The sequence below is a fragment of the Nothobranchius furzeri genome, chromosome 6 (genome assembly GCF_043380555.1).
Source record: "Nothobranchius furzeri strain GRZ-AD chromosome 6, NfurGRZ-RIMD1, whole genome shotgun sequence".
In the NCBI taxonomy this organism is placed as follows: Eukaryota; Metazoa; Chordata; class Actinopteri; order Cyprinodontiformes; family Nothobranchiidae; genus Nothobranchius; species Nothobranchius furzeri.
The window spans coordinates 29,927,719-29,951,645 of NC_091746.1; the positions used below are offsets into that span (position 1 = coordinate 29,927,719).

The following is a 23,927-nucleotide window of genomic DNA, read 5'->3' on the forward strand; positions in this document are numbered from 1 at the left end:
TTTATCACAGGTCTGTTAGCATTTTTCCTGCTGACTTCATGTCTGATCATCTTTGTTTTGCAGAAATGTTTTATTTTGAATCCTGGAAGGTTGAAACGATGGACTTGAAGTTCTTTATTTTATTTATTTATTTATTTATTTATTTATTTATTTATTTATTTATTTATTTATTTATTTATTTATTTATTTATTTATTCTATTTATTTATTTGCTTATTTATTTATTTATTTTAAGGTAAATTCTTTGCATTAGCTTTTTTTGTTGTTGAAAGTTTGACCTTTCTGCATATCATTATTATGAATGGGATGTTATCTTGTTTTAAACCCCAACAGGTTCTGCAGAAATTGGAATTCTTTAATCAAAATTTCCAAAACATTACTGGGCATAAGGATCTTCTCAGCAGGAACCGTTTTGTTTTTAATCAGAAATAAACATTTATAACCAGATGCTTTTTCTGCTGTCTGTCTGTCTACCTGATGGCTCTGTTTCATGCTGCAGGTCCTCCGGTGAACGTTTCCTGTAACATTTTCATCAACAGCTTTGGCTCCATCGCTGAGACCACCATGGTAAGATTCCCACTCATCTGGATCCCTGTAGAAAAAAAAACAAGGCTTTTATTCTTAATATTAGGTCTGGTTGGAGGGTTTTAGAGATTTAATCTGAGCTGAGTTTGTCTGGAGAGACGTTAAACATGGAAATGTTCTGTGCATTTTACATTAAAGCCTGAAAGGCTTTTTGCACTCTGCAGTTTGTTTCAGGCCCGTCTGCTTTTAACAGATTTACATAAATAAATCTGGAGAGTTCTCTCAGAGCGGTGCTCGGGTCACAAACAGGCTGCCGGCTTGGTTCAGTCGAATCTGACAGCGGTGCTGTTCCTTTTCTGCCTTCAGAAACCGGAAAATGTACCAGTCTCCTTCCACTAAACATCCAAATGTGTCTGAAGATTTTTTTCAAGTCTTTATGATTCTAAATTATTTGTCGGTGAAAGTTAAATTAAATCTATTTGTTTTCTGAAAAGACACAAATATAGAAGGTCAGCCAACAATCTGCAAACCCTTAGTTTTTATTTGTCTGTATTTAACACATGATAGAAAGTTTTTTGTGTTTAATTTCTAAAGAGGCTTAAAAAAATTTTTTGGCCAAAAGGGAAGAAGCATACAAAAATTTCTGCTGACACAACCCCGTGTGAAAATGATGGTGTTAAAGTTAAGGAGGTTAAAGCTTTAGAGACTTTCATCCGGGCTGAACTCTATTAGCTTAGAATGGCATTAGCTTAAACTAGCTGTTAGCTCGGACTAGCCGTTATCTCATACTATTGGTTCAAGGTCATTTTTACTAGTGGGTAGATTTGTTATGAGATCAGATCTGACATCCCCCTTTCACATACCAAATGCACAACACAACAGTAAAAGCAATTAAGCTAAGCTAGCTGTTAGATATATTTTTAGATTAGCTTTTATCTCAGACCAGCCATTAGCTCAGACTAGCTGTTAGCCGTTATTCCCATCACTGCTGTTAACTCACATTGTTCTTGCTTCTCTTTTCTCTGACATTTGTCTGACGTATTCTATAAACTCGTGAGTTTCAGACTCCTGTAAAGTTTTTGAGAATAAAATTGAACTTAAAATATTTGGAACATGTTTTAACTTCCAGCAACCAGAGGCCCTGGAACTCACATGAGAAACTATCAAGAGTGTTTTGAGACATTTTTGAAACTCACGAAGATCTTATCAGCTAGTCTTCAGCAGCAAGATTCTGGGATGAGCCCCATCCTTGTCAATGTTCCTGTGGTCTTCGAGATTTGCCGGAGATCAAAGGTCACCTGAGCTCTTGAGAATATCTAAAACATCTGCTTGTTTTCTGATTCTGCCTAGTTTGTTCTGTTTCAGAAGCAAACATCTTCAGACACTCCATGCTCTTATTTTAGGATGAACTGAGTGAAAGCTGAACGTGAGGCCAGATGAATGCAGATAATGATGGAGGGAGGCAGACGGAGATAGAAATCAGAGGAGACAGATGAGCAGACAGGAATAGCAGATGTGCAGAGAAGACGTTTAGCGACTCTGACAGCAAATACGTTAAAGTGACAGGAAGTCGGTCAGGCTGCACACGAGCTACACAGAGCAACGATGACATTCACACAGAATCGGGACATTCAATCAATCATCATTATTTAAATACTTCTCAGTTTCTACACTAGCAGTTGACCCCGTTAACCTCTTTAACCCTCTCAGGACGAACAACTAAGTCCCTCAGGGGAACGTCTGAGTTAAACAATGCTCAGGAAGAACGTGTGTGGAGTAACCAGGTAGGCAGGGTTTAACTGTTGCACATCTGCAACGCCTGCCTCCAGAGGGTTAACCCTGGTCCTTCCAGACTCTGGAGTGGACTGTACAGAGGAGACTAAAATCTCATGAATCATTGACATGCTTCATTTCATCTGCTGATATTTTGGACGTAACATTCCGATTTATTCCATGAAATTTTTACTGGTTGGAATTTCTTCCTGTTGGCTGTTGGGGTGGTTTGGGACTACCATGTTGCTTCCTTCTCTGTGTTCACTTCTAGTTTCCTGCTCAGATCAATACTTCCCTCCTGTTTTATTTTACATGTCAATGTGTTTTAGTCGTGGCAGGTATCTTAGTTTTAGTTTGATTATTCCTGTTTGATTAGAGAATTTATAGTCATTGGGTTTAAAGTTGTTTGTTGTTATTTTTATGTTTTTTTCCAGTTTTCAGATACTTTTAATTTCTCAGCCGTCTAGCTCTTGACTTTTTGTGAGATATATAATTATCTGATGATTTAATATTTGTGTCATGGTCTGCGTCCTGCGTCTCCCTCATGTGTCTCCTTGTGTTCCCCAGGCCTCTCCAGGTTTTTTCCCTTTAGGTGTTCCCCCCAGGTTTCAGCGTCCCCGTGTGTCCCCAACCCCCTCCAGGCTCTCTAGGTTTCCCTTAGACACCTTTTATCATTAGTCTGCTGTTAAGTGTTTCATCTAGTCTGTTTTCTCCCTCTAGTTCATTTTGCTCCCTTCCCCATTTTTAGGTCTGGTTTCCTCCCCTGCTCCGTTGTGCTCCTCCTCTGTTTATTGGTCTCACCTGTGCACAATTCCCTAATCACCCAGCCCCTGTGTATATAACCCTGTCTGCGTCTCAGGCCTAGTCCACACGTAGCCGGGTCTTTTTAAAAACGAATATCCGCCCCTCCAAAAACTTGCATCCACACCACCTCGTTTAAAAAAAACCTCTGTCCACACGTACCTGGATAAATACGTTGTTAAGGACATGCCAGACCTGTAGGCGGCAGTACTTCCCCCGTTCTTAACCTCGTCCTTCGTCTGTGGTCTTCCGCAAGGAGCAGTAATTCCACTTGCAAAAACAAACAAGCAAAATGCGCTTGGACGATTGATAAAGCGAGCGCAGCTCTGAGGGCATCCATGCTGTCGGCTAGTGTAAACACAGGTCGCACACGTGATGTCAGCATTTTTTTGTCGCGGAAAGTGACGTTGCGGACCTTAAAACTCCGGTTGTGTCCGTCCACACGCAGACACCCAAAACGGAGAAAACGCAGATCTTCACTTTGGCCGGAGTTTTTAAAAAGATCCGTTTTCGTGTGAAAAAACTCCGTTTTCGTGTGGATGACAGGCCAACACGTAGAAAAATATCTACGTTTTGGCAGATCCCCGGCTACGTGTGGACAGGGCCTAAGTGTGGTTGTTGGTCCATTGATGTTTGCCCCAGGTCTCTAGGTCTCTGCTCATAAGTGAGCTTTTTGGTTTTAGATGTTAGGTTTGGCTTCCTGCCTTTTTGGATTTTTGTTCCCATCCTAATAAAAGGATTTTACTTTTACAAATCGCTCCTGCCTCATGTCGTCTGGTTGTTCTGCATCTTGGGTCCTAACCTCCCCCTACTCTCAACGTGACAATTAGATTTTTATTGATCTATTTTTGAAATGAGACAAAACTACTTTCTTTATCTCGGTATTTTAAATGTGATGTTTTGATACTAAATTTCATTCTCCGTTTGTTTTTGTTTTACCAATAATCTTGTTTTATTCGGGCATGGTCAGCCCTTTGGGGGATTTACTGTTTAGTCTGTTACATATCACCCCACCTATCAGCCGTCAGAACATCAACTTAAGAGTTTGAGTTGCTGTCGGGAGGATGGATTGATGGATGTCCAGATGGATGAATGGATGCTGATCTGAGTGACATCACGGTATCAGTGGTCAGTTAAATCTCCTGATCTATGGTGACGAGATGTGGTTCGAAGAGGATACTGAGTCATGCCACTACAGGATTTAGATTTTCTCTTCTCACCATCTGTCTTCTCTGCCCAGTCCTCCAATGTCAGTCACAGGTCACATGACCAGAGCTGTCAGTCACAGGTCACATGACCAGAGCTGTCAGTCAGCACGGAGGATTTATTTGCACCTCTGATGGTTTCGAGTTGCCTAAGAAACAAATTAATTGAATGAGTTATTGATGATGTCGATGAAAACCTCCCAGAATACAAACAGGTGGTGGGTAACTGTAAAGACTGAGTAGATCAGCTGATCAGGCAGCTTAGCACTCACTCGCCTCTGGGACGTGTTGCTGCTAGAGTGGGTGGTTCTGGTTCAGGAGCTCAAACAGATCGATAGTTTTTCTCAACTTCGTCAGAACCAGTGCTCACCATCATTAGCTGTACAGCTACAATGCTAATTATGTCTACACAACACATATATACATTGTTTTGTTGCCCAGCGCTAAAACAAGCCCCGCCTCCTTGGGTAGAGGACAAGAGTCTTTTTCTCATAGAGATGTTTGAGGTGAGCTCTGCTTTAACACCATTCACCAGGATGGGTTTGAAACTCGAGCAGGTTCACAGGTTCATGGTGGAAAACTGGATTTTGTTCAGAAGAAAACCCCGACTGTATGAAAAGGAAAAAGTTAGGTTTGTGTGAAAGCTTTGAGATAAAACCTGAATAATCTCAGAGACAGAAGTCATTTAACTCAGCAGTCAGAACAGAGTCCGTGTTACCATTACATCACCGAGAGGATGAGAACATAGAGGGGGAGGGGCTTCTGAGTTCACTGTTGAATATTCAACACACACACACACGCACGCATGCGCACACACACAAACACACACACACAAAGGGCTTAAATCCAGATCACCATCCTGCTTTACATCCACCACAAACAGATTTGCTGCTGTTAAACTCTCCTCATCTGTACATGACTTCATCTCCGTTAATCCACCCTGGTTCTGGTTCTGGTTCTGGTTCTGGTTCTGATAGGGTACTGTTCTAGTTCAACTCTGTGTCTGGTAGTTTTATTGTTAGTTTAATTTTGGTCTCAGCTTCCTTCTCTTTCAGCTGCTTGTTCTCTGGAGCTCAGCTTGTTTCTCCGTCAGACCTCAGAGGTTAATCAGCCACAGCTGCAAACATCTGGGAGCGCCACATTTGCAGAACCAAACAAATGAGTTCAAAGGTTCTTAAAAGCACAGTGAAACCAAGGAAAGGACTGGCAATAGTCTATTGGCTGTCTGGATCTGAGCTGGGACAGGGGTTGTCACTGTTCTCTAATCAGAACGTGATTCTGTTGGTTCTGCAGTACTTACCCGCACAAGAAGCTCCAAGTGATGTGTTCCAGTCTGAGTTATTTGCAGAAACTATTGATATTTACAGTGATTAGAACCAGAACCACTGCTACTGGGCTAGGTAGACTCCTCAAGAGATTAAAGCGTGGCGTCTACTCATAAGGACCTAGGCCAAATCCCAATATTCACACTTCCACACGTGCGCCCTTCAGTCGCACAATCCCAGGTGGTGGGTGTCCCGATTCTCACGTGTGGAAGTTGACCACACCCCTTTTGCAACCTAGATCCGCACTTCACCAAAGTCCGCATCTATACCTGCTGGCACACATCACATCTGCAGGGACGTTTTGGGCCCTGAGGGTCAGAGGTCAATCTGCATCAGTGATTAATGTGCAACACAACTCCTGCAGAGCTGTAATATTGGCGTTTGTTCTGCTGTAACTGTGTGGTGCAGCAGGTGATACCAAACCAGTGGTAAACTGCTGGTCTCAGCAGAACCTGTGGGGACAAACAGGAAGTGGCTTCAAACTAATTCTGAGGGTTTAAACTTTCAAATTAAAGCTCCGTCTTCACTGGGAGTGAAACTTTGGTCTGATTATAATAAAAATTGTTTAGAGTAACGAATATCAGAGGTTGAGTCATCAACTCATCCGTTCTCTCTGACTCCAGATCAGTTAGAAGGGCAGCGAGGTGGAAGAGCGATGATGTCACTTCCAGTTAGTGAGCGAAACGAGCAGAGACGCTCCGTGAGTTCCCAGTGCATTCTGGGAACCTTGTGTGGAGCCAATAGTCCTGTGAGGAGACTCTTGTTTGGTTGCAAACAGAGCCAGAATTAAAACATTGAATTAAAGGAAACCCCTGGATTACCTCTGTTAAAGGGTTTCATTTTTACTTTCACAAAGAATAATCTGCCTTTTTATTTTTGGCAAGTGAACAAGTGATGTCATGTTGGATTAGAAACTATTAGAGATTAAATGGAGGCAAGGCAGCTTTATTTGTATGGCAGATTTCACACACAGAGGCAACATGATTAAATTTAATTTAATTAAAAGCAATTAAATTCAGATTTAAGATTCAGATAAAAGGCAAAGTTTAAGGGTGAGCAGAAGGTGCAGAAGAAGAAACAATCATAGGCTAATGAATGCATGAACGTTTTGATTTAAAAAATACTAGAGTTGGGGCAGATTTTGAATAAATTCTTCTTCGTGGATCTTGTTTGTCCTTTTAGTTTTGTTACCATGGTCCGTGGGGGCAGAGCCACAAGATGAATGACCCGCACTTGTATAGCGCCTCTCAGAGTCAGGACTCCAAAGCGCTTTACTCTACAGTGTGTCATTCATCCATTCACACACACATTCACACACTGCCCTGGGGAGCACTGACAGAGGCGAGGCTCCGACCACCACCAGCAGGCAAGGTGGCCTAACTGTCTTGCCCAAGGACACAACGGCAGAATTCTCCGTCCGGAGCCGGGATTGAACCTGCAACCTTCCGATTACTGGACAACCCGCTCACCCTGTTGAGCTACTGCTGCCCCTAAGACAAAGACACATGAGAGGACTGAGTTTAAATATAAACAAGGAAAAAGTCATTTTATTAAATCACGTAGAAAAATCCTCAAACATTAACTATTTCATATTTAATAATAATTTACCTTGGCTCAATATCACCCCCTGCTGCTCTGGAGTGTGAATCAGGCGACCTACAGATCAAGTGTGTGTGTGTGTGTGTGTGTGTGTGTGTGTGTGTGTGTGTGTGTGTGTGTGTGCGCACGCATGTCCACAGAGCTGAACTAACAGAAGCATTCTGACATAAATTATGTGCCTTAAAGCAGTTTAGCTTGCTTTTAGCACCCCCTAGTGTCTGTAATACCAGGACTTAAACTAATCTCCTCGCTGTGCGTTTGTCTTTGTAACTTCTTAATCCCACTGCTGTAATGAGTGCGTTTACATGCAGCCAGTAACCCTTTTAAAACCCGAATATTCGCAATAACCCGGTTCCCAGGTCCATGTAAACACCGCCACAAACCCGGATATGCTCATAACCGGGTTTTTAAAAACCCGGTTACTACACCTGGGGTAACCCTTTTCTAACCCGAATGTTTGGTCGTGTAAACGCACATCGGGATATCCCCATCAAAGCGTGTGTTCTGCGCATGCTCTGTTCTCAAGGAATCTTGGTCTTTTGAGTAGCGAGACGTCTTGTATGCGCCAGAACTCCGGAAGTAAACAACAAGTTGGGAGCAACATGGCGAGTCGCGGCACAGCACCACACTTTTGGAGTGACGAGGAAACTAAAGCGCAAACAAACGCGGTCACTATCTCTTCCGAACTGGCAAACATGTTGTTGTTTTCACGGATACCGGAACAAGAAGAACCGGAAACGACGCATATTGCGTCTGGACGTAGTCCATACGTCCTGACGCTACCCCAACGTCCGCATTTACATCGGGTAATGCAAGTTAGAGGTAACTCTTTCTATTTATGCTTGTAAACGGGTTATTCTGACTCAGAAACCCGAATCCCGACCTTAACCCGATCATAACCCGGATATTGGCTGCATGTAAACGTAATCAGTGTCTCCTCAGCCTTCTGTAGTTTCTAGAGGAGTGATTCATCACCATATCAAACAAATCAGTTGTGTTCATGATCTAAGACATGCAGGAAACTCGTATCAGCTCCAATCCACTCCACAGCTCACTCCACTAATAGGGACCGGACCGGATACTCTGAAGTTGCAAGTGTGGTAATCTGACCACGGGCGTGGTGGGGGCCTGAGTGCCATGTCACTGACCCTGAAAAGGGTCATTTTAGCACATACTGGCTCAACAAAATGATTTTAAAGTATGAAAAGTTGCATCGTATCCCTTTAATTAACATGAAAACATCATGTTTTGTCTGTAAATGTTTGTAACTTTAACTTGTTTAGATATTAAAAAAATAAAACATCTTAAAATGTGTGCCTGAGTAGTTTTAAGTTGTTCCCGGTTCCAAGAGGAGAACATGTTTAGGTTCCACATTTTCACTGACTCACCAGATCCTGGTGGTGAATCAGATTAAATCTGAGGGAGGTTCTGATGTTTTTCCACTGCAGGATTACCGTGTGAACATCTTCCTCCGTCAGCAGTGGAACGACCCCAGACTGGCCTACGCCGAGTACCCGGACGATTCCCTGGACCTGGACCCGTCCATGTTGGACTCTATCTGGAAACCGGATCTGTTCTTTGCCAACGAGAAGGGAGCCCACTTTCATGAAGTCACCACGGACAACAAGCTGCTGCGGATATTTAAGAACGGGAATGTTTTGTATTCCATTAGGTGAGGTCCCCTTTCCTGTTGGGAGAAGTGATGTCAATCAGACTGTAATGGGAGAAGTCTGGGATTAAGATCTGGGATTAGGGAGATTAGCTGCTTCATGAACACAATCAGAATTTTCTTAGTTAAAAAAAAGAAACATGTTTTTGTTTTATTAAGTTACAATTTTAAGACGTTCAAATTCTTGATTTTTTTGGGACAAAAATCAGAAAAACAGAAAAAGTTTGTAAAAGTTTTGTTTTATTATTTCTGCTTCATTAAATCAGTGAAAGTAGAAACAAATTAGAAGAATGTTTTATATCATCAGGAGCTGACGATGGAATAACCAAGTTTGTGTTTTTGTTTGTGTCAGACTGACTCTGACGCTGTCGTGTCCCATGGATCTGAAGAACTTCCCTATGGATGTTCAGACTTGCATCATGCAGCTGGAGAGCTGTGAGTACGACCTTTGACCCTGCTCCTCGTTAGCAGCTGGAAGTGAAAACACCGAGTTGGTCTAAATGCTGATTCTCATGTCGATGAACTCAGCAGCATCACAGTTTAGTGAATAATGACTTCCTGTCTTGGTGCTTCAGCCCCCGCTGCAGATTATTATTCATCACAGCGGAATGAGCATGTCTGGTTTGTGCTGAATGTGCATTTATTCCATACCTCACTGACTCAATCTGTTCATATTCCTGCAGGGAATCAGTGTGTGCACGCTGCTGAGGCTGCTCCGTGTCAGCAGACCGGAAACCTCACCAGATCAGTAAAGGAGCACCATGACTCCATTTATCCTTTGTTCACACTGATGATTTATTTTAGGCTGTTTTCTCTTATCTTGTCTCAGTAAAACAAACCGTGTTCAGAAACTCAGTCGTGATTAAAGATTCATGCAGATTTAGTCCTCGTCCGACCCCAGCCGCGAGGCTTTTACGCCCTTTGACCTGTTTAGTGGTTACCGACGTGGGAGGGATTATTTTTATCTCTGATGTCAAACAGCATCACAAAAACACAACAAAGGGAAAATACTCCCTTAGCGACATGACTCCCTCCCCTTCTGTGGTTCAGAACACCGGAAGCCCCAAAAACCCAAAACCAGCTCCCAGAATTATGGAGCAAAAACTGGTTTTTCTGTTCATTTTATAATTCTTTACCTAAAGTTGTTCAGCTATCACGGGATGATCACGAGTGTGAAATCTGAAGATGCTGTTGTCAGATCATGAATCTTCCACCTGCGTCGCGTGTGAAGATGAAACCATTATCACAGACTCACCATGAAGTCATCCATGCATTTAATACTTCTGGCCTGGATTACTGTAGCTCTCTATGCTGGAATTAGCCACGCTCCAGTGGCTAGAAAACAAATTACTGGAGTTAGGAGCAGAGGCCATCCCTACTATAGGCATACCTGCACTGGTTACGACGGTGGCACAGGAGTTAAGTGCTCGCCCCGTAACCGGAAGGTTGCAGGTTCGAGCCCCGCTCAGTCTGTCGCTGTTGTTGTGTCCTTGGGCAAGACACTTAACCCACGTTGCCTGCTGGTGGTGGTCGGAGGGACCGGTGGCGCCAGAGCTTGGCAGTCTCGCCTCTGTCAGTGCGCCCCAGGGCAGCTGTGGCTACATTGTAGCTCATCCCCACCAGTGTGTGAATGTGTGTGTGAATGGGTGAATGACTGATTGTGTTGTAAAGCGCCTTGGGGGGTTCCAGGCCTCTAGAAGGCGCTATATCAAATACAGGCCATTTACCATTTACCTGTTTGTTTTCATTTCATGGACGTAATTTTTTTTTTGGGGGGGGGACATGTTTTTACTATCTATATGATAATTTACTGATTATTTTTGTTTTGTATGTTAAATATTATCACATCCACACATTACATTAAAATTAAATTGTAAAAAAAAAATCTAATATTTATTTGGGGTGCAATGACTAATCCAGGGGTAGCTATAGCGCCCCCTAGCGCCCCCCTGGCGCCACCACTGCATAGTTTCCCTGGTAGGTGGAGCTTAGTAGTTAGCAAAAATTTAACCTGTTTTTCTAAACCCCCTTCTAGCTTCTGTAGACCTTTGTTCTTCTCCTACAGGTTAAACATCAAACATGTGACTCAGCTCACAGAATCCCTGAGTTAATGTTTGCCGCAGCAGCAATGTAGGTCTCCTTCAGAATGTCTCCGTGAAACTTCTAGTTGATCAGATCAACGTTGTGTTTTCAGTCGGTTACACCATGAACGACCTGATCTTTGAATGGCAGGAAAATGGACCGGTTCAGGTGGCCGAGGGCCTGACCCTTCCTCAGTTCATCCTCAAAGACGAATCGGACCTCAGATACTGCACCAAGCACTACAACACAGGTAACACCCACACAGGTAGCAGTTGTAAGGAGAAGAGCTAAACAAGCTAAATCACATTTTATCAGAAACTAAGAGACTAAACATCTGGTCTGATTCATTCAGGACGCGTTTTGTAAAACTTTGTTCCCACAACTAGATTTAAACACAGAAATGTGTCTGCAATTGGAACCAGAACCAGACACAAAATCAGAGGTTCACTCTGATATAGGATCTGTTAGAGCTTCTGAATCTGACATCCTTATGATCTAAAGCAGGGGTATTCAGATCCGAGCCTCGGGGGCCAGTATCTAGCACCTTTTAACCCCTCTTCTTCAATAAAAAGGCAGGCTAGACGCCTATTTGGCATAATGCTGCCACAGCAACCTCAAAACCTCACCCAATGTAGATCACACCCTCTTATAAACACCAGTCTTCCACAGAAAACCCAGCAGCGCCCCCACCCTACACCAGTTCTCCTCCCCCAACAAGGTCTGCAGGCTAAACTGTAACTCCAGTAGTCCCCAAGAAACCGAACAGGGCCCTCCGTTCAGACAACGCAGGAGGACACGTCCCATCGTCTCCAGCTCCCCACAGCCACATGAGCCATCCGGGTGCTTCCCCAACAACAGTCGTTCGTCCCCCCCCCCCCGAAGGAAACTATAGGCCCAACCTCAGTCGCATCAGAGCCACAGAGTCCTTCCTCCCACAGAGACCCACGCACTCCCACACGGCCCTGCAGCCTGTAACAAGACCTCCCAGTACCACCAACATCCCACTGGGCCTGCCACCCCTCCGACCACTGAGAGACATTCTGGCGGACCCAACCCAACCCCACCAGCACATCCAGCTCCCGCCTCCACAGTGTCCTCTTAACCACAGCGTAGTCTTAACCCTGCTTCCACACACCTGATTTCAATCAGCAGGTGATGAACAGGCTTCTGCAGAGCCTGATGAGCTGCTGCACAGATGATTCCATCCCTGAATCTAGTGTGTTGGAGCAGAGAAACCACCAAAACGTGCTGGATAACAGCCCTCGAGGCCCGGAAATGAATAGCCCTGATCTGAGGCGTACCACCAAACCAGCTGAAGCTCAGGGGCCTCGTTCATCAAGCTAGCTTACGCACAAAACGGGGTCGGAAAACTGTGTAAGCGACTTTCCACGCAAACTTTGGGATTTATGAAAGAAAACTTAGCGGAAAAATGTGCGTAACTTTAAGTTGACTAAGGACCTGGCTTACGCACATGTTGGACATGGAGAGCACCTGCAGTGCTGCTGCTGAGAAGGATACGACAATGAAATCCTGCAGCATTATCACTTGTACACACACACACACACACACACACACACACACACAGCCTGAATCGCAGAATGCTGAATATCAGCAGGGGACAGATTGAGACAGAACATCATGCGTCTGTGACGGTGTGTGTCCTGTCACTGTGACCCGATTGATCATGCGCCCTGGCTACTCGTACACAGGAGATCTCCGTTTGGGTGACTGGTTAGCGCGCGTGACTTTCACCCGGGAGTCTGGGGATTAAATCCAGATTGGGCCATTGTTTTTATATCCGCCACAGATCTCTCTGAAGAAGTCAGCATTGACGGCTTCAGCAACGCTGTGCCACTCCGTGGATTTTCTCTTATTTGTTTTGCAAAAACACTTCCTTTCATTTCTCCACCTCACCCACACGTACCTCAACTTCTGCTTCGGTGAAATAGCGCTTCCTTGATCTGCAGTCGTGATTTTAATGGCGGAGCGCTGCAACAGCCGGCTTATGTACATGCATGAGATCCACAAGGCACTTTGCATTGACCATTTATGGCAGTAAGTGGGCGTGGCGAGGGCGGGATGTGACTCAGAAACAGCTGAGAACCTTTAGTCTCTGATTTATGAAGATCGCGTGCAGCCGTGCGTCCTCCGTGTCTGATAGATCACACACCTGCTTGGCGTAAGAACATTTGTTTTGCTGAGCTTAAGTACGGTTTTAGTAAGGATTCTATGCCATGTTTGATAAATGGGACCCCTGAACTTCAGCAGAGCCTCCTCTTAATAAAGAGTTTTACTTGAAAGTTCTGTTTCATCATCTGACCTCCTCTTTGCCTCCAGCAGTGTTGCCATAGTAACATCAAACTCTTAAATAAGACTAAAAGGTTTCTGTTGGTTCTGCCCAGTTCCAGTCCAGTTCATGTTTTTTTTTCTTATAGGTAAGTTTACCTGCATCGAGGTGCGCTTCCACCTGGAGCGCCAGATGGGGTACTACCTGATCCAGATGTACATTCCCTCTCTGCTCATCGTCATCCTGTCCTGGGTCTCTTTCTGGATCAACATGGATGCTGCCCCGGCGCGGGTGGCGCTCGGCATCACCACTGTACTGACAATGACCACACAAAGCTCTGGATCCAGAACGTCGCTGCCAAAGGTTTGTAAGCCCCGCCTACTCACCTGAACAGCAAGCAGGTGTTTTTAGCCATCTTGTAACTAAAGTAGCTGTTAGACATCCACCAGGAAGCTGGAAAAACAGAGAAATACCTGGAAACAGAAACTTGGATTAGGAACATTTTACCCACAGAAATAAAACCAGTGGAACAAAAGAAACCGCTGACCTCTATAGGATGTGACCTTTGCCCTCCGTGGGAAGCAACAGACACGTTCCAACATGTTTCATGGGTTCACCTCATTCAGATATGTCTAAACCAACTTTAAATCATGTCATCTGGTTTTCTGTCACCAACACCTACTTCTGATACATCTGAGTGGTCTGAAGGGGGCGATGTGGAGTCGTTAATGCTGCTTTATTCTAAACTTCTGAGTTTCTGGAGCAAAGTCACTCTGCTCTCCTGATGGAGCGCATCATAATTAAATCAGGTGGGAAAAAAGAGTTTATGTTGGAGGGAGGGAACTGAGAAGAGGGAGCTAGGTTCGAGGGAACTGGAGGGAGGGAACGGAGGCGGATCTGATTTATTCCCTCTAGGATAAGACCTGAAAGGCCTTCGTTTTCCTTCATTATACTAATGGATGTTTTGCGTGGTTAAGCATGTGTTGATTACACGCATCACACGTCTGCTGGAGCGTGAGAAGGCAAGTTAGAGGGGGAGAGAGAGAGGGCGCCCTTCAGTCCGGTTCTGGTATCTGGTATGCATGAGGAGGAATCAGACACAGAGCTCGGTGTTACATAAATCAGTCTAACGTGGCCTTAATGCGTTTGCATGTGTTCAGGAAGTTTCTCATGTTTCCGGTCCTGTACACGGCTTTCCACTTCACGTTACATGCATGTGGAAGAGACAGTTCTGCAGGCAGGAACGAGGTCACGCCTCTCTGACATGGAGGGATGGAAAAGTTCTGGTTCAGAGAGACTGGGATCAGTTCGTCACACAGAGTCGTCAAATCGGATAATCCATCTGATCAGATTATAGATTAACTGGTCAGATTCTAAATTAACTGGTCAGATGATAGATTATTTGATCAGAACATAGATTAATGGGCCAGATTATAGATTAATTGATCATATTATTGATTAGCTGGTCAGATTCTAAATTAACTGGTCAGATTATCAATTAATTGATCAGATTACAGATTAACTGGTCAGATTATATAGTTTAACTGAACATATTCTAGATTAACTGGTCAGATTATAGATTAAATAATCAGATTATAGATTAACTGGTCAGAGTCTAAATTAACTGGTCAGATGATAGATTATTTGAACAGAACATAGATTAATGGGCCAGATTATAGATTAATTGATCATATTATTGATTAGCTGGTCAGATTCTAAATGAACTGGTCAGATTATAGATTATTTGATCAGATCATAGATTAATGGGCCATATTATAGATTAATTGATCATATCCTCCTTGAACCGTCACCTTATCGTGGTGGAGGAGTTTGAGTGCCCTAATGATCCTAGGAGCTATGTTGTCTGGGGCACTTAGTGCCCCTGGTAGGGTCTCCCATGACAAATTGGTCTTAGGTGAAGGGTGAGACAAAGAACGGTTCGAAGGATCTTTCATGGCGGTGAAAACGAAGAGTCGGAGTACCCGGCCCGGAGGGTTACCGGGGTCCCACCCTGGAGCCAGGCCTGGGGTTGGGGCCCGTGAGCGAGCGCCTGGTGGCCGGGCTTTCGCCCATGGGGCCCGGCCGGGCCCAGCCCGAACCGGATACATGGGCTCGTCCAACTGTGGACCCACCACCCGCAGGAGGAACATGAAGGGTCCGGTGCAATGTGAATCGGGTGGCAGACCAAGGCGGGAGCCTTGGCGGTCCAATCCCCGGACAAGAAAACTAGTTTTTGGGACATGGAACGTCACCTCGCTGGCGGGGAAGGAGCCGGAGCTTGTGGCAGAGGTTGAGCGGTACCGGCTAGATATAGTCGGACTCACCTCGACACATTGCATTGGCTCTGGAACCCGAGACCTGGAGAGGGGTTGGACACTCTACTTTGCTGGAGTTGCTCCGGGTGAGAGGCGGAGGGCTGGGGTTGGCTTTTTGTTAGCCCCGAGACTCTCTGCCTGTGTGTTGGGGTTTACCCCGGGGGACAAGAGGGTAGCTTCCTTGCGCCTTCGGGTCGGGGAACGGGTCCTGACTGTTGTTTGTGCTTATGGGCCAAATATCAGTTCAGAGTACCCACCCTTTTTGGAGTCCCTGGGACGAGTGCTAGATAGTGCTCCATCAGGGGACTCCATTGTCCTGCTGGGGGACTTCAATGCTCACGTGGGCAATGACAGCTTGACCTGGAGGGGTGTGATTGGGAGGAACGGCCCACCTGATCAGAACTCGAGCGGTGTTTTGTTATTGGACTTCTGTGCAAGCCGCAGTTTGGCCATAACGAACACCATGTTCGAACATAAGGATGCCCACCGGTACACTTGGTACCAGGGCAGCCTAGGTCACAGGTCGATGATAGATTTTGTAGTCGTATCATCTGACCTGCGGCCGTATGTTTTGGACACCCGAGTGAAGAGAGGGGCGGAGCTGTCAACTGATCACCACCTGGTGGTGAGTTGGATCAGATGGCAAGGGAACATGCCGCGTAGACCTGGCAGACCCAAACGCATAGTGAGGGTCTGCTGGGAACGCCTGGCAGAAGAACCTGTCAAGACGGTCTTCAACTCCCACCTCCGGCAGAGCTTTGACCACGTCCCGAGAGCAGTGGGGGACATTGAGTCCGAGTGGGCCTTGTTCCACTCTGCGATTGTCGAGGCGGCTGTTGCTAGCTGTGGTCGTAAGGTGGCCGGTGCCAGTCGTGGTGGCAACCCCCGTACCCGCTGGTGGACACCAGAGGTTCGGGGAGCCGTCAGGCTGAAGAAGGAGGCCTACAGGGCGTGGCTGGTCTGTGGGTCTCCGGAGGCAGCAGACAGGTACCGGATAGCCAAGCGGGGTGCAGCAGTGGCAGTTGCCGAGGCAAAATCTCGGGCGTGGGAGGAGTTTGGTGAGGCCATGGAGAAAGACTATCGATCGGCTCCAAAGAGGTTCTGGCAAACTGTCCGGCGCCTCAGGAGAGGAAGGCAGCAACTCGCTCACACTGTTTACAGTGGGGATGGGGAGCTGCTGACGTCAACTGAGGCTATAGTCGGACGGTGGAAGGAATACTTTGAGGAGCTCCTCAATCCCACCAATGCGCATTCCGAGGAGGAACCAGAGCTGGGAGGCCTGGGGATGGACTGTCCGATCTCGGGGGCAGAAGTTGCTGAGGTAGTCAAACAACTACACAGCGGCGGAGCCCCAGGGGCGGATGAGGTTCGTCCTGGGTATCTCAAGGCTATGGATGTTGTAGGGCTGTCATGGTTGACACGTCTCTACAACATTGCGTGGTCATCGGGGGCAGTTCCTAGGGAGTGGCAGACCGGGGTGGTGGTCCCCATCTTTAAGAAGGGTGACCTGAGGGTGTGTTCCAACTATAGGGGGATCACACTCCTCAGCCTCCCTGGAAAGGTCTACGCCAAGGTACTGGAGAGGAGGGTCCGATCGATAGTTGAATCTCAGATAGAGGAGGAGCAATGTGGTTTTCGTCCTGGCCGTGGAACTGTGGACCAGCTCTATACCCTTGCAAGGGTGATGGAGGGGGCATGGGAGTTTGCCCAACCAATCCACATGTGCTTTGTGGATTTGGAGAAGGCTTATGACCGTGTCCCCAGGGGCACCCTGTGGGGGACGCTCCAGGAGTATGGGGTGGGTGGCTTTCTGTTAAGGGCCATTCAGTCCCTTTACCAGAGGAGCGTGAGTTTGGTCCGCATAGCCGGTAGTAAGTCGGACCTGTTCCCAGTGAGGGTTGGACTCCGCCAGGGCTGCCCTTTGTCACCGGTTCTGTTCATCACTTTTATGGACAGAATTTCTAGACGCAGCCGTGGTGTGGAGTGTGTCGAGTTTGGTGGCAGGAGAATCTCGTCTCTGCTTTTTGCGGATGATGTGGTCCTCCTAGCTTCATCCAGCTCTGACCTTCAGCTCTTGCTGGGTAGGTTCGCGGCCGAATGTGAAGCGGCTGGGATGAGGATCAGCACCTCCAAATCTGAGACCATGGTTCTCGACCGGAAAAAGGTGGCTTGCCACCTCCGGGTCGGGGGAGAGGTCCTACCTCAAGTGGAGGAGTTTAAGTATCTCGGGGTCTTGTTCACGAGTGAGGGTAGGAGGGATCGGGAGATCGACAGGCGGATTGGTTCGGCGTCTGCAGCGATGCGGACGCTGAGCCGATCTGTCATGGGGAAGAGGGAGCTGAGCCAGAAAGCCAGGCTCTCGATTTACCGGTCGATCTACGTCCCAATCCTCACCTATGGTCATGAGCTTTGGGTAATGACCGAAAGAACGAGATCGCGGATACAAGCGGCCGAAATGAGTTTCCTCCGTAGGGTGGCCGGGCTCAGCCTTAGAGATAGGGTGAGGAGCTCGGACATTCGGGAGGGACTCGGAGTAGAACCGCTGCTCCTCCGGATCGAAAGGAGCCAGTTGAGGTGGTTTGGGCATCTGGTCAGGATGCCTCCTGGACGCCTCCCCGGGGAGGTGTTTCGGGCATGTCCTGCCGGCAGAAGGCCCCCGGGTCGACCCAGGACACGTTGGAGAAGTTACATCTCCAATCTGGTCCGGGAACGCCTTGGGGTCCTGCCGGAGGAGCTGGTGGACAAGGCCGGGGAGAGGACGGCCTGGAGCTCCCTAGTTGGGATGCTGCCCCCGCGACCCGGACCCGGATAAGCGGAGGAAGACGACGACGACGACGATGATCATATTATTGATTAGCTGGTCAGATTCTAAATTAACTGGTCAGATTATCAATTAATTGATCAGATTACAGATTAACTGGTCAGATTATATAGTTTAACTGAACATATTCTAGATTAACTGGTCAGATTATAGATTAAATAATCAGATTATAGATTAATTGATCCGAAAATTGATTAACTGGTCAGAATCTAAATTAACTGGTCAGATTATAGATTAAATAATCAGATTACAGATTAACTGGTCAGATTATATAGTTTAACTGAACATATTCGAGATTACCTGGTCAGATTATTGGAAAACAATTAGCTTAAACATTTGTCGTGCCTATAGCTATAACTCTATTGTGGAGATTAAAAAAAGAAGAAGTGGTTTTCTCGCATTTGTCTAAACGCCTCCGCCGATAACATGTTTCGGACTGAAACCGCCAAACCGCTGCACTGTCCTTCGCGTACTTAACAACAGAACACCATTAGGTAGCTTGCTTGCAGGTTTGCTAAAAGCAACTTTAACTGAGCAAATTCTAGATTAAAGGTGCAGTATGTAGTAATATAGTGAGAATTATATAGTGAGAAAATCCCAAAAGAATCTAATATTCCAGTCACTTTGGAAGGAAGGTTCTACCGAGACATGTTTCATATCCAGCTGGCTGTGGGGATTGTTGGTGTTTCTCATTTCAAATCGAAGGAAGGAGGGACGTAACTACTGTTTACCATCAGTGAGTGTGGGGTTGCCGTGTCTCCTGTGATCTAATACTGCAGCGCCCACAATTGTAATTTAATGACGGCTGGCAAAAAGCTCCAGAGTTGTTTAAAGTGGTTGCAGTGACAAAATTTTACCACATGATGTCATTTTTACTTTATTTCTACAAAATGCACCTTTAACAGGTCAGATTATAGATGAAAAAACAGTCTGCAGCAGCTTTTCTATAAATGCAGGCCTTAATTAAGTCTTCTGCTCTGGAGCATACAGGTGTGTGTTAACACCAGCTATCACCACGGGAGAGGTGCTGTAGAAAGGGTCAAATGTCATTTGGAAAAGGGACTTTTTATGTTTCAGTCAGTAGTCGTTTCTCCCAGGAGAAAACGTCCTAGCAGGTTGGTAGGTCACATCTCAGAGGAATAAAATAATCCCAAAAGTTCCGTACTCATACCAGCCTCCATTAGCAAGTTAAAGGTCATGGCAGCTCAGCTCGGGTTGATAAAATTTCCTCTGAATAAACCACAAGACTTCTGGACCAGTGTGAACTTTGTATAAGATGTTTAGTCATCATGCAGCAGCTGATCCCAGTAGTCCGCACAGTGATGGAGGAATGGTGGTTTGGGCTGGTTCTGCAGCCACCAGCAAGTCCTGGGGTCAGACGTGGGACCACCAGCAGCTGTCAGCCTCTAGAGGGTGCCATTGGATAAAATAAACTCCAGATTCCAGTTTAAAATTAATTACAAGTTAGGCCAAAAATCTTCTACAGGACTCAGAATTCCAAGTTCAGGACTTGGACTTCCCTAGGTTGGAACCACTTGTGACATCTTCATCTTCAGCTTCTCATTGAGAGCTCTCGAGTTAAAACTTAAACCACGTTTTTGGTCATTAAAACATTTCTCCAGGACTCGAGGAGCAGTAAAGCCTCTCCAACCTTACGAAGGTGTCTTTGTGTCCTCAGGTGTCCTATGTGAAGGCCATAGACATCTGGATGGCTGTGTGTCTCCTGTTTGTCTTCTCGGCGCTGCTGGAGTACGCTGCGGTCAACTTTGTGTCCCGACAACACAAAGAGCTGCTGAGGTTCAGACGACAGAACAAGAGCAAGAACAAGGTACCGAAAACCCACAAAAGTCCAGGTAGACCCAGAGTCTAGACCTAGAACCAGGCCCAGAGTTCAGAGTCTAGACCTAGACCTAGACCCAGGCCCAGAGTTCAGAGTCTAGACCTAGATCCAGGCCCAGAGTTCAGAGTCTAGACCTAGAACCAGGCCCAGAGTTTAGACCCAGAGTCTAGACCTAGACCCAGGCCCAGAGTTCAGAGTCTAGACCTAGACCTAGACCCAGGCCCAGAGTTCAGAGTCTAGACCTAGATCCAGGCCCAGAGTTCAGAGTCTAGACCTAGACCTAGACCCAGGCCCAGAGTTCAGAGTCTAGACCTAGATCCAGGCCCAGAGTTCAGAGTCTAGACCTAGAACCAGGCCCAGAGTTTAGACCCAGAGTCTAGACCTAGACCCAGGCCCAGAGTTCAGAGTCTAGACCTAGACCTAGACCCAGGCCCAGAGTTCAGAGTCTAGACCTAGAACCAGGCCCAGAGTTTAGACCCAGAGTCTAGACCTAGACCCAGGCCCAGAGTTCAGAGTCTAGACCTAGACCCAGGCCCAGAGTTCAGAGTCTAGACCTAGACCCAGGCCCAGAGTTCAGAGTCTAGACCTAGACCTAGACCCAGGCCCAGAGTCTAGACCTAGACCCAGGCCCAAAGTTCAGAGTCTAGACCTAGACCTAGACCCAGGCCCAGAGTTCAGAGTCTAGACCTAGACCCAGGCCCAGAGTCTAGACTTAGATCCCGGCCCAGAGTTAAGAGTCTAGACCTAGACCCAGGCCCAGAGTTTAGACCCAGAGTCTAGACCTAGAACCAGGCTCAGAGTTCAGAGTCTAGACCTAGACCCAGGCCCAGAGTTTAGACCCAGAGTCTAAACATAGAACCAGGCCCAGAGTTCAGAGTCTAGACCTAGAACCAGGCCCAGAGTTCAGAGTCTAGACCTAGACCTAGACCCAGGCCCAGAGTTCAGAGTCTAGACCTAGACCCAGGCCCAGAGTTTAGACCCAGAGTCTAAACATAGAACCAGGCCCAGAGTTCAGAATCTAGACCTAGAACCAGGCCCAGAGTTCAGAGTCTAGACCTAGACCTAGACCCAGGCCCAGAGTTTAGACCCAGAGTCTAAACCTAGAACCAGGCCCAGAGTCTAGACCCAGAGTCTAAACCTAGACCCAGGCCCAGAGTTCTGACCCAGAGTCTAAACATAGAACCAGGCCCAGAGTTCAGAGTCTAGACCTAGAACCAGGCCCAGAGTTCAGAGTCTAGACCTAGACCTTGACCCAGGCCCAGAGTCTAGACCTAGACCCAGGCCCAGAGTTCAGAGTCTAGACCTAGACCCAGGCCCAGAGTTTCTGCTGAGTAAGCCAGGTGGGGATTGGACTACCCCCTGTGGAGACTTAAACAGAACTCCTGTCTTGCTGTTCTTTGACTCATCATGTTGCTGTGGTGGTGCATGACTCAGCATGGATGTGTTTGCTGTTTAATCCCCAGCTGATGCATTGTTGACGTCCAAACCCAGGATGAGCACGTTGTTCTGAACCTTTGCGGGTCAAACGGATCGACTGAGTTCAGCCAAACTCTGTTTCTATTCAAACTGTGACTAAATAAACAACATTTCTGAAACCTGAAGCATTTTGGAAAATCCATCCAACTGTTAAGGTTTCAGTGTCTTGCCCAAGGGCACAATGGAGAGGAGGGATCAGTTGTCAGCTCCAATCTGATTTAGTCTGTGGTTAATTAAACATTAGCAAATCTAAAGGATCAAAAATCGGTCGGCAGAAGTTCAGAAGGGTTTCAGGAGTGATCAGGTTAGTGCCGGACTGGCCATCAGGAGCACTGGGACAATTCCTGGTGGCCTGACAGGTGAAGTGGGCTACTTGTTATTGCTGATGACACCCAACCACTGCCACCACCACACCCCGACCCCTAGCAGAGATAATACTTTGGTCATTTGACCTGCTTACACCTCCCACCCCAAGACCTGGTGACAGAGCTGCTAACCCAACCCCCCCTTGCTGGGTTGGAGTGACGGCAGCAAGTAACTACTCTTCTCTGGACTGGAAAAAAATTCCCAGCTTGAATTATTGTCCCAGTCTGCCCCCGGATCAAGTCCATCCTGCTTCCAGCTCCAAATAATAATGAATCCCCTTTTCCACACACTGTCATTATTTCTGCTGTGGAAGAGTCTGGAAGTTACTGTGAATATCACTCTTTTAGCTCTGTGGTCACGTCCTGGCTCAGGGAGATCGAGAAAGAACACGTGTCACCCCTCTGTTCATTGGGCTCCATTGGCTACCGCTAGCAGCACGCATCAAATTCAGTTCGCTAGCACTAGCATACAAAGTCCTGATGGTACGCTTCCATCTACCTGAATCCTCTTGCAAAGGCTTATGTCACGGCCCGGCCGCTCCGCTCATCGAAGGATCGACGGCTAGCAGGACGCTCAGGACAATCCAGACTCTTTTCATGCGTCGTTCCACAAATGTGGAATAACCTACCAAGCACTACCAGAACAGGGGCTTCCTTGTCGATTTTTAAGAGACTCCTGAAGACCCTGCTCTTCAGAGAGCATCTTCTAAACCAGCACCCTCCCTGCACCCATCCCCCACTCTACCGCACTCTCCATGTTCGCTTCCCTCTATGATTGATTATGCTGCCTCACAGCCACCTAGGACTGACTCAAGGGCAACCTGCTGGCTTATCTATCACCTGTAAGTCGCTTTGGACAAAAGCGTCTGCAAAATACAAAAACATAAGAAAGTTCAGGATGGATTCTGATCTTCAAGGTTAAAAAAAACCCAAAAGTGTGATATCACTCCAACTGTAGCCCCATAAGCCAGTCTTGTGTATTTAATTTGTTATGTTGGTATAGGAATAATGATAAAAATATTGACATAATAATATTTGTATGTTTTTAAACAATACAAGAACCCACAGGGACCAGAATGGGCCTCCAGCATGAACTGATCACCTGACTGAATTGTTTCATGTGTCCCAGAGGAAGAAGAGACAGGCCTAAAACAGAACCCTGAGGGACTCCAGGTTTACACATTCACTTGTTGGATGGGAACAGTGTTCACTGGTTGGCTGAGAGGTCTGATCCCATCTCAGTCTATTCTGGGTCTGGTCTGAACTTATTGTATCCGGTCCTGGTCTTTTGTTCTGTTTTCCCTGGTGGTTTCTTTCTGGTGTGCATGCTGCCGACCGGTAGAACAGTGGCGTTGATCCAGAGGAGCTAGCTGAGTCTCTGCGTCGCGTTAATGGCCTCAGACCACCATCAGAACATCTGCACGGATCAGTGAGCAACCTCAGCGCCAGCCAGCACAGGGTAAAGGCAACGCGCATGTGCACCTGTCGTCTGTGCATGTCTGTGTCTCACTTTGTTCACGGGGATCATTGTGTGTTTTCTTTCATCACGTCTGCTGTTGAGGTGCTGCAGGATGTTGTACTAAAGCTGTAAATATAGTAATGTTAATCATCGTCATCATCTTAAACACAAGTTTAGCAGAATGAAACCTTTAGTCAACACAATCTAAATGGAACCAAATGGTTAAAAATATGGTAAATAGCCTGTTTTTGTGTAGCGCCTTCTGAGGGGTCTACAACCCCCCCCCCCCCCCCCCCCCCCCCCCCCCGAGTCACTTCACAACACAATCAGGCCTTCACGCGTTCACACGCTGGTGGGGATGAGCTACGATGTAGCCACAGCTGCCC

General features: G+C 46.6%; 1 protein-coding gene and 1 long non-coding RNA gene across 3 annotated transcripts in view; one reads left to right on the top strand and one right to left on the bottom strand.

Annotated features, from left to right (window-relative positions):
- glra3 (glycine receptor, alpha 3) overlaps positions 1-23,927 on the top strand; it is a 47,070-nt gene that overhangs the window by 19,538 nt on the left and 3,605 nt on the right. Inside the window, exons 3-9 of one of the 2 annotated variants that reach the window (XM_070552680.1) lie at positions 499-566; positions 8,676-8,899; positions 9,249-9,331; positions 11,091-11,228; positions 13,414-13,628; positions 20,080-20,229; positions 23,425-23,541. In XM_070552680.1, the coding sequence (XP_070408781.1) occupies positions 499-566; positions 8,676-8,899; positions 9,249-9,331; positions 11,091-11,228; positions 13,414-13,628; positions 20,080-20,229; positions 23,425-23,541 (995 nt within the window). The remainder of the gene's footprint in view (positions 1-498; positions 567-8,675; positions 8,900-9,248; positions 9,332-11,090; positions 11,229-13,413; positions 13,629-20,079; positions 20,230-23,424; positions 23,542-23,927) is intronic. The other variant, XM_070552681.1, reaches the window with a different exon arrangement.
- LOC139070440 (uncharacterized) lies at positions 232-8,702 on the bottom strand. Its single transcript, XR_011520949.1, has 3 exons — positions 8,616-8,702; positions 4,319-7,118; positions 232-591 (listed from the first exon to the last, which is right to left on the bottom strand). It is a non-coding gene; the product is annotated as an uncharacterized lncRNA (long non-coding RNA).